The sequence below is a fragment of the Hyposmocoma kahamanoa genome, unplaced genomic scaffold (assembly GCF_003589595.1).
Source record: "Hyposmocoma kahamanoa isolate Upper Pololo Valley unplaced genomic scaffold, ASM358959v1 76, whole genome shotgun sequence".
Classification (NCBI taxonomy): domain Eukaryota; kingdom Metazoa; phylum Arthropoda; class Insecta; order Lepidoptera; family Cosmopterigidae; genus Hyposmocoma; species Hyposmocoma kahamanoa.
In genome coordinates, this window is record NW_020653900.1 from 13,376,358 (window position 1) to 13,389,372 (window position 13,015).

Consider the following 13,015-nt stretch of genomic DNA (forward strand, 5'->3'; position numbering starts at 1 on the left):
AATTATTGGATTCACTGTAAATTATCAGATAATAATATAACAGTTTTGCTTTATGCATTAAATAGTATGTTATGTTTGATATATATATGTATATGTATGTAGTCGACCGCTGCCTATGTTTCAACTGGTAGAAGCACGAGGACCAATATGTCCTTATGCTCCTACTGGTACGATCAAAATGATAAATATGTCCTCGTGCTCCTACTAATGTACTATCACCTATATTTATATGTAATTGATATTGTAGTACTCGATGTATGTTATACAAGTTCTGCATAGGTACTTGGTTGACAAAAATCCATGGTAGTGATCCGTTTAACTCTTTCAGGTTGTTTCTGTAAGTACATTTAAAGTTCTATATTAATTTTAAAGAGCAACCCTTAGTTTCTTGATCATTCTTCTCTGGGGAATCTGCCTTACCAAAGACCGTAAAGTGACGATTTCAAGTGTAATGTAGTTAATAGTATATATGTTATCGGCAATGTATATATAGTCTATTCCAATAGAATTGAGAGTGGACGTAAACAAACAATTCTATTGGAATACACTATAGTGTATCACAATAGAATTTAGAGTGGACATAAATCCAGAATATGATAAAAATATATAAATCAAATAAGATAAAAATCCATAAGTGATTTCTCCAGAATTTTAACCCAACTGGTTTGTTTACGTCCACTCTCAATTTTATTGGAATACACTATAATAACATATACTATTAGGCTTTGAACGTATGGAACAACGATAATTCTTAGTCTGATTCCAAACTCTAATTCTATCCGTCTTCATTTATCGGGTTTGATAATGGTAATGGACAAAAAAACATAATAAATTCTATCATATATGCAAGCATTTTGTGTCCAATTTTGCGAACAATAAACCCACCACCACTATCTTTTTCGATATCTTGTTTAAACGCGTATTACACTACCCAATTTCTAGGGCTCTGAATCAAAGGTGGCCAAGCCGCTTATTATTATTAATAAGTATATTAATTCATTCTGTACTCGAACGTTGTACGTGTTACTATCATGGCGCACTCGAGTGTTGTATTTGTTGTTCTTAATTTCAAGTAAAATTTTAAAGCTCTTGGCGCGTACATACTTCTTCGTAGTCTTTGTGATCTCTCTTCCATAAGTATGTCATTGACATGTGTTTGTACATGTACATCCGGCACAACAAAACTTCTTTTTCTTTTCCCATTGACATGGCGAAGCAAGACAAAATGGCTGCGCGAATCAGACACGATACGATTGCTCTCCGTGTTTGCGCGTGGTGAGCTTCCTAAGTTATTACTTTATTACATTGCCCGAGTGACAGGGCGCGGTAGATCAGGTTGCACTATTCGGGACCCTAACTTCCCAACTTTTTCTACACCAACCTTAGAAAGTAAGGAATTCCCTTCTTTTCCCTTGAAATTGGGCGGTGTACACTTTTCAAGCACATCCCTTAGTCCTTTACGGTCATATAATATCAAAACACACTGAAGATTTTAGTGTTCATTTATATAATAATAGTAATAAATAATGTGCCAGACACCCATCTGAAATTACGGAATTCCCTGTACTACGAGTATCAGAGTATTATATATTAGTATTGTTATATAGTATTCAGTATTATACATGTAGACACAGTAGACATTAGAGTGTAGACACAGTATTGCGTTTCACCTTTATATTTAATTGTTATGGTAGACTCGTACACGCTCGTTATATGATTTAAGCGGTACAAAAATAAACTATGACTTTTAAGATAAATCTAGTGGCCAGAGTAACTGACAATTTGTCAAATATTCTTTGGCAATTCAATATTACCTAGCTACATAAACATTTACTAAATGTAATTAATGTTTATATGAGCTTCTCAAATGTCTAATAAATAATTTATTTATTTACAAATGGCATTTCACGATTTATAAAATTATTTACAAATTTTATAGCAAAGAAAACAAAAATAGAAATCATCGTTATACGTAATAAATAAAAATAAACGGTATATTGCATATAAAGGACTATCAGCGACACCTACGTACAGTATTTCAAACTACTTGGTCACTATTTTTTTTATTTATTTAAATTCCAGTACTTCAGTCGAAATATTAGCAATATAAATACAGTAATATAAAACAGTAATAGCATGAGTTTCGTATTATCGCCAGTTCGAGCAAGGAAAGACTCAATCGATGGCAATCGTTAGACTAAAAATACCTTTGTATTTTTGAATGGAGTTTCGGTACGTACGGTTAACGTCTTCTTTGCGTAATAACTCGAATAAGAATTTGTCTTAAAAGTTTATCAAATAAGATTTATTTGTTTCGTACATACAGTTTTAACAAAAGGCTGACCTTTCAGACCGAGACCTGCTCAATTATTATTATTGTAGTATAATAAGGGCGTTCAAATTAGACGCTTATAGAAGCGCTACAGTGGCGCTGCAGTGCTTGTGATTTTAAGGCGCCCTTATAGTAACAAAAGATTTTTTAAATCCGGTGTAAAATTAGCGAGTCATGTGAAGTAGGCGATGTCACATGTGAAATAACCGAGTAACTGTAAAATTCATGACTGACAAGTAAGTTTCACGTCTTGAAATTATTTACTTAAAATTGTGTAAAGCGCGAGAATTAAACAGAAGTTTGCAGTCGATAATTCTAATTTGTATTTAATACATAATGGCAAGCAAACCGTGCAATTTGGATGACAATGAAATAATCAGTGAAAATGGGTATCAATGTCAGTGTTCGCATTTAATTTATATTACACATTGTTAAGTCAATGTCAAAATCCAATGCTGGAAAATGGTAATACTGGCACTGAATCCTATTTGTTTTTTAGCGCTTCACGGTTAGGTATTTGCACTGCCGCAAAAAGAGAAACTGTACGCGGTAAAATTATATCTGGGATGGAAAGGAATAAAATTTTGGGAATATTACAGACATTTATAAATAACAGGGATATTAGATTTTGGACCGCTGAAATTTAGTAATAGTCGAACATGTAACCACTGGATAAAGTTGATTGGGAGGAGTCAAAGCGCTCTCAAACTCGGACCGACTCATTATTATTTTATACTATATACTAACATCCATTATTATGTGATTTTACAATTAACAAATTATATAGATTTTAATTATCTAATTTATTATTATTATTGTCAGCCAAGTAAAGCGATTAGTCTCGGAATAAAGCAGACAACGACTGCTGTATTACGTTACAATCACATTGTGTCTCGACTCCTTTGAAATGACTTGGCCACATTACGTCTTGGTCTTTTTAGCTGCAGGTTTTGATTGCGGCTCAGGGCATCGACACCAGGGTGTCATAGTCTTGTTGCACTTAAGCTCTACATTCACCACTGTGAGAGGCAGATCGTCGATTGTTAGACGGTGAACGCTGTGAATGCTGAAAGAGAATTTTTAATTAGAATATCGGAATATCAAAATGTGATTCATTAAAGCGACATTATTATTGATGGGAGAAACTAGAGATCGATGAGATAGATCCATTTATCAAGAGATTTCATATAATATCTAGTCTGCAAAAGTGGCGTGGTTGTGACGCTGCAACTGCGCTTTTAAATATTGTATGAACACAGTGGTGCCACTGCAGCGCTTCTATAAGCGTCTAATATGAAGGCGCCTTTATTCCATTGGTGTCCCTGCTTGCTTCTGTGGAAAACAATGCCCTCTCGGGGAGGCAGGACAATAAACGATTGAATGCAACAATTGTTGCTCATCTGAAAATTAGATCAACGAATGTGAACACCACTACATACAAAAATGCTCGCAAGAGCAACTTCCTTCCATCGGTATTTAAAAAAAAATATGATTATGGCTTTTATAAGCCGATTGGAGATATGAAAAAGTAAAAAAAATCTGAAGTTATCGATACCTCCGACGAACACTACACTAATTTAATTTTTGGACCTGTTCTATTTTGTTTTTGTTTTTATAATACCATAAATTAGTGAATAAATATGGCTGTTTACAATAAACTGATTTAAACATTCACGATTTTCATACATTACTTGATTTTACATTCGGAATTTAATCGTGTAAGTACCTTAGAGAATTGAAAAAAAAAAAAAAAAAACAATTTCCATAGTCTAAGATAAAACATATTAATTCCATTGGAGACCATAGACGTTGCAATACATCTGGGGGTCTACTCTTGATCTCCGTCCGACATCCGTCCGAAACAATTACTGTCAAATAAGTAATATTCGACAAAATTAAAAGACAAGTGTCAAGTATGAAGCTTCATTCGCATCACGCGTCTTCATTTGGTCAAGTATTGCTTATTTGGCAGTAATTGTTTCGGACGGATGTCAACGTCGAGGTAAACATTTACAAAAATAACAGAAAATGACCAAGATATAATGTTGGTGTAATGAAATGATCTTTGGAGGTCTCGTTTATATCTTAAACGATTTTACAATACTTTACGAATAGACATGCGCACTATTAGGAAGCCTTTTTGTGTGAATAATCCATTAATCAGTTAGAAGTTTATGTAATGAACACCTAGTTGGAAGAATGCCTGAATCTCATATCTGGCTTTCGTAAAAAAAAGGAATTGATCGTTACAGACATCATTATGAATATTTTTTAGACTTGTATTGTTTTGTAGTATAAGAGCACTGCTATCAGCGCAAAAGTGGTATAACCCACATTTAATCGTTTTCTACTCTATAAATTTAAATGCTAAAGTTTGTGATTGTTTTATGTTTGGATGCTATTTTCATGTATACAAAATATTTAACTATTAGATTTATTATATATGAAAATATCATCCATATACTCGGATAAAATAATTTTGTACTCTTATCATTTAAAGTAATATTGTAAAAAAAAAAAAAATGTGGGTTACACCAATATTGCGCTGATATCCTCTATTGTATGTTTATAATTAACTGAATAAGCTCGTTGTGAACGAGTTCGTCCAGGGAAGTACTGCCACCTTACCTATTTCTGCCGCCTTACCTATTTCTGTCGCCAAGCAATAATGATAGCATTACTGTGGTAATGATTAACATTAGTGCTGGTAAAATTATAGGCACATGGGACTAGTCAACTTATGTCTTAGGGTGTTGGGCGAAGCGGCAGTGCCCCTCAGATTTTTGCGATTTAAAGCTCTGAGTGCACTGCAACTGTTATGGACAGGCGTGTAGCTTACCATCAGACGCACGACTCGTTCGTCCCGTCAGTTGATATTATAAAAAAAATGTTTCTTTCTTTTGTCTCGTACAAGTCAAGTCCAATTCCCAGTGGAAGTGTGTCCGAGGATGCGTTAGTCTATGCTTACCTATAGTTAATGTCATGGAGACCTGTGACGCGGTCACGACGTCTGGTGACGTCGCGCTGGTTATAACAATTGCGCATGTCGCGCCGCCGGTAGGTCTTGTCGTGGATGTGCCTAGAAAATGCAGATGTAAGTGCTCAATAAGGATATTTACACAGATCTAGACTAGAAATAGGTGTTTGACAAAGCTAAAGTGAGTTAGTTAATTCACTTTAGCTTTGTTGCCGTAAATATTTGTCGCGATAAAGAGATACACAGCGTCCCTAAGGATTTTGATACTGTAGCACCTTAGAGCCATGCAGTGTCTCTAACGCACAACTGTTTTCACCCACCATTTTAAAATAAATTTATAATTGTAAAAGGAGTAGTGTTTAGGTGCTAAATTAATTTATATTCTGGCCTGCACACAGTAGTGATTTTATTAGTACTATATATACACATAAGGATTGCTACAGGCTGATTTTAATTCACATCGGATTTGATCCGACTGGGTAGCCCATCCGAGTCTCGAAAGCAAATGGGTTTCCGAGCGAGAAGATGAACCTGATTCCTACTATATATTTCTAATTTGTGAGTTAAATCAACTATTGTTACGATTTGATATGTCAAAAGTTTCCGATCGGCCAGTTGCGAATCGCAGTTATGCGCCTCGACTCGGTAAAGACACAGTTTCCATTCAGTTATTATCCTTTTAATTTTGTTAAAATTTAACAGTTGTATGTAATCAAAGGGAATGTTAACTTTTAACTCACAATTTAAAGTTGTGAATTTTGTTATCACTGTGCTAGTTGTACACTCAATGGTATATTATCAAAGAGATATACTAAGTGTACAGTGGAATGCTGCCAGCATTTTACGTGGCTCAGAAATAGAGACGAAACGTCATTTAATTTGTCTGAAAACTATTCTGCCATATCATTACTGTGACAACTGCGCTCCGATTGGCTAGCCCGAGTTCGGAACAATTAACGGGTGTCGTCAACTGTTTCACTTCAAATCGACCAGTTAACTTGAGCTTTGCTATAATGGACGAAAATTGCAAAATTTAATATTTAATTATAGAAGAAATGTGATTCCGTTTGTTTTGTAATTAGATGTTTTGCTGTTTTTCCCCACACTACTGAATGGAACAACACGGCATTGTTAGAGATATTATCTTTATTACAATAATACAGAATATTTTTTGGAATATACGGAGATGTACACACAGGTCAGTAGTTGGCCTGTCTATATTTCAATGCAAACGAGAGTTGATATTTATAAGAGCTGTATCGCTAATGCGTTACCAGGAATATATGGCCCTTATTTCGTCTCTATTTCTGGTTATATACTTGATGTGTGGAACCCACTACATTAATTTAATTCAGCCATAATTCCAGTAATTAAGCCGTTCTTGTATATTATTTTTCGTTTCATTAATACATGCATAAATAAAATTTTCTTTGGTGAGGGAAAGAACACGTTGTGGGCCTGGTGCAACCTGGGGCTAAGCAACACACCTGTCCATAACTGTGACACTCATGTCCACTTGCACTAAACTTAAGTATGTCTTAAACCAATGCTTAAATTGATAACACTCTTAACACAATGTATTAAGAGTGTCTTTTGCATTGCAATTATTGGTTTAAGACGTACCTAGGTTTAGTGCAAGTGGACATCAGAGATTTAAATTGCAAAGATAAGGGGCACTGCCACTGCCCCCTTAGACATAAAGTGACAATTTCCATGTGCTTGTTATTTCATCAGCACCTTTAATAAATAAATAAGTAAAACCAGGATACAATAATGCTCACACGACAGAAAAAGGTAAGGTGGCAGTAATTCCCTGGACAAAGTCTTTTACAAGTAGTTCTACTGCTACTAATGTAAATAATATAGAACATTGAAGGATACTAACTTAAAAGTATTCTCCGTGCCTGTGGTAATATTCTCCGGTCTCCGCACAGTCAACTCTGCATCTTTCAGCCTGACGTAGAACTCATCATCTTCCAGGCCCCATCCCCAGTAATTATTAGACATTCCTTTAACCATTTCAAAGTGTTCCCTCTTAACTATTAAAATTCCTCCAATAAAAGTTGAATAGTGATACTTTGGATGGGTTTCAGGTGATGATATATGTAAGGGACCAAATGCAGGATATTCATACTTTAAATTATCATTTAATGGTAATAAATCTACGTCGTGCATCACTATGTAGTCATAGTCCTTCTTAGTATATAGAAAACCAACATTTATTAAGGAGGCCCGGTTAAATCTATTAACGTCCGCTTGTTGAATAACGAATATGTGAAATGGTACATTTTGGCGGTTTAAAAATTTGAACATGTGCGGAACGAAGTGTAGGAGCTCTTCGAAGCGGTCGCGGAACGGTACAATGATTGCTAGGCGATGTTTTTCTTGTATTTTCGAAGTAATTTCGTATCTAACGTGTTTTGGTAACGTCAATTTCTCTGGAAAATAGAACACATTTCATTCATACGATTACTCTTTTAAATTTGATTAATTTCGTTTACACTTGCAATAAACTAATGTACTCACCGGATTGTATCGGTAAAATAGCTAAATAGCAACCGGCTAAGAACGTTAAGCCTAAACATATTGTCAGACATTTTGCACACGTTATTCGATAACCCATAAATTTTACGCTCCTAGGCATAGATGCTATTATCAAGGGTCACCGTTGGAATCGACTGACACCATTATTTTTGTGTACTTTTTATGATTTCATTGATAAAATGTGGATTATAATAGTTATCAAATTTTTATCACCAGTGAAACGTCATTTTCAATTGACATTGATAGTTTGACAGTTGGCATTTAGTGCGGGAATACACGCCCGATTTTTCCATCCGATAGTCTGATCCGACTACTGGAAGGAGCTCGGATCGGATTATGTCCAACCACGTCCGAGTCGGAAATAGCATCCGATTTTATTACCGGTCCGATTGTCTGAAGGCGTGCTTTCTATACTTTTGCGGGGAGACATACACGTCCGATTCTTTCGTCCGATTTTCAGCGTCGCCAACGCAAATTGTTCAAAACCCCCAAAAATCAAGGTTTATTTATATTTGGGAAGAGCAAAGGTCATATTTCCCACATGTAATAATATTATTATATTATTATTGCTACGCTTAAAAATATATCAAATAATTAAGACAGTCAAATGTACCCATCTATACATATATGTTATGCTATGATTGGAAATAAACTCAACAAGCTTGACGAGTGGCAAGTTGTGGTATTAGGGCCTATCCACACATTCCCGGGACGTGGACCGACCGTGCTCTGTCAGGGGCTCAAAAAAATATCGTTGCGTATATTTTGTATGAACTCGTTCACTCATGTCCGTGTCCGGGCAGGGGACCGTCTCGGGCACGGCTCTGGTGTGTGTGGATAGTCCTTTAAACTACCTACTGCAACTGCTGTATTCTTTTTACACACCGGGGACCGGTCAAAACGCGAAAAAGGGTCGCGCGCAATATGCACCGAGTGGTCATCATCAACCTATTTAAGAGCCAGGCTCTTGTCGGTGACTGGTAATAGTAGTAATTTTACAATACAAGATAAAATGATTCTAATCCTACTGGATAATTTTATTACATATAAGCGTTTTAGTAATAATTATATATAAACGTTCCTATATAAGCAGCGCATGTGTGACGTTGAAAAGAATATCAATATCGTTCATAAACAAACAAATAAATAGTGTTTTAATCAGTAATCTCCAATGTAACAAAAATATGCTAAAATTCTAGAATGCGAAGGCATTTTCCCCACATGGCGTAGTCCAAACAAAATTCCCAAACGAGTTCTTGAGTTGAAATTCCCTGCATTTGGGGAATTCCCCATAAATTGGCAACACTGCAGCTAGTTCAGAAAAAGTCTGACGAAAGAATCTGACGCCTATTGGACGTGTATTGAGTGAATCCGATCCGATAGTCGGATCCGACCATCAGACACGAAATCGGACGTGTATTCCCGCGCTTAATGTTGCTCATTTGTGTTAAATTTCCAGCCAAAAATTAATAATTCTCCGCTCCGTCAACGATGATTTTGCATTCAGAATTTAGAGTTTATAGAAGACACGAGATGTTAGATAAATCCTTTGTGAATTTGTGAAGCAAGCAAACATTTCCACTAAGGTGCCAATATTGTTGCATGGTACGATGATAGTTGTATTAGTTCCTAAAACTGTTCAAAGATGCCAGTACTCGTCACTTTTGGAAGATTAGTTGTTATCTAAAGAAAATAGAGCTGTAGGTTCTTCATGTTTTCAAAGTTTTATAAATCTTTTCTAATTTTATCATGCCGAATTTCGTTATCTTTCAAACATTTAATTGTCTAGATATAATTTAATGCAAAATAACTTTTTACGGTTTTTTTACCACGAAAAAGACTACCTATATATTAAAAAAGTATTAAAATTAGCACCGTCGGCATTGGCAGTAAGGAATTCACGTTTAAATTCAATTTGTGCGTTTTCACGTTCATTACGCTGACCTCATTAGCCTTTGCCCGTTCTGGCATTGCGTTAAGGAAAGCATTAATTATAGCTGTACGATCGTACTAAGTTTAGCCGTTATTAAGCTAAATTTGTTTGAATTGCTAATTTATCGTCAACGTGGGGTCGCACGCAATGTGTCGTTAAACCGTCGTACTTATAACTAACTTACGGGTGGTCAAACTTGCTAACAATAATACAGTGATTCGGACTTACTACGTATACGGGGTGAAAATTTACGACAGGACAGTAGGCCAGCTGGCTGAACCGTTTTAGCTACAGAAACTCGTTCTTATAGACCATTGTACAATGGTCTATGAACTTAATTGTTAAGTATGAAGTAAATTACAATTATTACATAATAAATGCACTTCTATTTTTTTCATATTAAGGGCAAAGTCAAGTCTACACTGTGATATATATATATTTTAAGGTAAATTACAAGATCTTGAGTCAACTTGTATTTATTGTAGAGTGGGAATGTCATTTTTAAGTTGTAAGATAAGTTCGAGTAGGTATTTTCTTCAAGTCACAGTTCTCCAAAGGTGAATTTAATAAAATCATTAATTGAGACCCTGTTGTAGTAGTACAATTTTAGTCTTTCGGGACCGGCTACTAAGTGACAAAATACTTTTTTGAGATATCATAAGAAACGGTAACCCAGTTTCAGAATATTGAAATTGTTTAATGATATTACAGCTATGCATTGTTAGGGTAAGTTCCGATAAGTCGAAAACGTTAACTCCTTTTAATTGTTTTTAAAAGATAATTTTTTGCTCTATCTTTTTCTACATAAAACGGATATTTAACCATTTGTCACTTAGCCGCGTTTTAATTAGTGGAAGGCAGAAGGCGCCTGAACCATACTGCCAGATCTTAGATTTTATTTTTTCTTGAATAATTCATATAAACGCTTTGCCAATTCTTGAGGACGAAATATGTATACTAAGTCAAATAATCAGATCTTAATTTTGCTTGTGTTTGTTGTTTAATTGAGAACGTCCTTTTTAAGTTCTATTTTTCCTTAATGGCGGCCACTAATTAGGCCTGGGCCAGTGTCAGTAACGCCCTTTTTAGGTTACAGGTCCCTGAATAAAATTTTTGACAACTGGATGATGTTTTATGCGTTCCGTTCTGCTTATATTAAATTTTTAGAGTTATTAAAAATTATATTGACAGATTTTGTAAAAAAAATAACGGTAAGCGTAAACGGCGATCTTTTACTATGATTTGGATGCTGTGAAACTAGTGTATAAACTACAGTAAATAGCTACTTAGGTAAACTTAGACTATAACCAAGCAGGTAGTGTACGTTCATTTTTATCAAATATACAGACAGTTGGAGTGGCAGTAGATAAAATGAATTTACAATTTATAGACAACATTTTGACTTTAGTTTTGACAGTAGAACCTCTGTATAGAGTTCTTTGGATTTCCCGATTGTTACACATAGATATAAAAGAAACTATTTTCTCAGTTCTAAATCGCGTATAATTGTTTTTTTCTACAAACCAGTCGCGGCCATGGGACCTGTAAGCGCCCGAAACGTTGGATTGTTTGAAGTACAAAAATACGCATATTCAACCTGAAGAAATAGTTTTTTTTCCTATGGAGAACTTATGACTGTACTGTAAAATTTAGTTTAAAATTTAAGAAACCCTCAGATCTCACAGATAACATCACAATAACTGCGGGGACAGCATATATAAAAAGTTCTAAAAATATGGTGTCAAGTCATTGCCCCTTCCACTTATATGTATAAGCGAGACACATACTACCCTCATTTGAGCTGTCGTAGTTGGGTGAAAATTACAATTCGATTGTGGTACTGCCGCATAGGTAATTAAGCGTGGTTTTCTTGCCAAAGTTGACCGTTATTTGGCATGAAAAATAAATAATTATTATGTAGAAAACGTGTAATGGCCAAGACCACCCAATATTTAGCCCGCGACTGACATAATAATCACATGCAATGGTGAAATTATAGGCACATGGGACTTGTTAACTTAAGTCTCAGGGTGACGTGCGCAGTGGCAGTGCCCCTAAGATCTTTAGGATTTAAGACTCTGAGTGGCAAGGCAACTGTTAGGGACAGACGTGTCGCTTACCACCAGACGCACGTCTTGTTCGTCCCATTACTTGATATTATAAAAAAGGCGTGGTTGGTATTTGCAAAGAAAAGATGTGTGAATGTAACAAGGACGTGCGTTGTGAAAACTTTTTGGACATTTTTTGTGTCATAATTCATACCTACATAATAGAACGTAGCAAAATTATAATGAAATAATCCTCGAAAACGTTTGCCGACTTTTTATAAATATTTTTTAATGTTTAATTTTAATTTAATAAACATTGCCGCTATGGATTATGAATTTATTAAAAGTACTGTAAAATTATTTCAAGTTTATATTTATTTATTTTATTATTTATATCTAGTCATGGTTGTTAGTAGGTAACAGTTCTTCGCACACTCCCCGAAATGTATCCGATAGTAAACCGACAAGCAGGTTCCTTGTTTTTCTTACACACATTTTAGTAGTTAGTAGAGCTCTTCTAGGGAAAAACTTTACGTGTTTCCGGTGCCAAGCAGTATGTGAATATTACTGCGCTCCGATTTTGAATGGTAAGGGTGCTGGTGAAATTATAGGCACATGGGACTTGTCAACTTATGTCAGTGGCTGTCTGCGATTTAAAGGTCTGAGTGGATTTGCAATTGCTATGGACAGGCGTGTTTTCGTCCCGTCCCTGGGTACCTATTACAAAAAAAGAATTCGTCCACAAGTCGTAATCTTTTGTTGTGAAATTCTAAACTAATGCCAATTTTTGCCGCCCTGCCTTCTACATTATTTCAAAGTTCAAAAGTAAAAGTGGCGCAATAGTATCAGAATCGCGATTTTCTGTAAAAAAAATGACTATCTAAAATAGTCATTTAACAACTTTACATTTAGGGCCTTTTAGTTGTTAGATTTTTCGACGTCTATTTTAGCATAAATGTTAGCAGTAGCCATAAGTAGTCAGATATATTATGTATCTCTTGATCTACGTGCATTTTATTAAAATTACATACAAACAAGTTCCACTGTAACAAACAATTTTAATTGCAACTCCTACATAGATAGGTATACCTACATAAAACAAGAATATGCGGCAATGAATAAAAATTAACAACAATTAAATACGAGCGCCGCTCACGGCACCAAATGTCAACTATAAATAT

The 13,015-nt window shown here is 35.2% G+C and overlaps 1 protein-coding gene across 1 annotated transcript; it reads right to left on the reverse strand.

Moving 5' to 3' along the window:
- Nucleotides 1-1,554: 1,554 nt before the first annotated feature.
- LOC113232436 (beta-1,4-galactosyltransferase 7) lies at nucleotides 1,555-8,034 on the reverse strand. The gene is made up of 4 exons (XM_026467165.1): nucleotides 7,836-8,034; nucleotides 7,195-7,747; nucleotides 5,301-5,411; nucleotides 1,555-3,398 (listed from the first exon to the last, which is right to left on the reverse strand). Exons 1-4 carry the CDS (start codon nucleotides 7,951-7,953, stop codon nucleotides 3,254-3,256), a joined length of 927 nt encoding a protein of 308 aa, XP_026322950.1. The 5' UTR covers nucleotides 7,954-8,034; the 3' UTR covers nucleotides 1,555-3,253.
- Nucleotides 8,035-13,015: the final 4,981 nt, after the last annotated feature.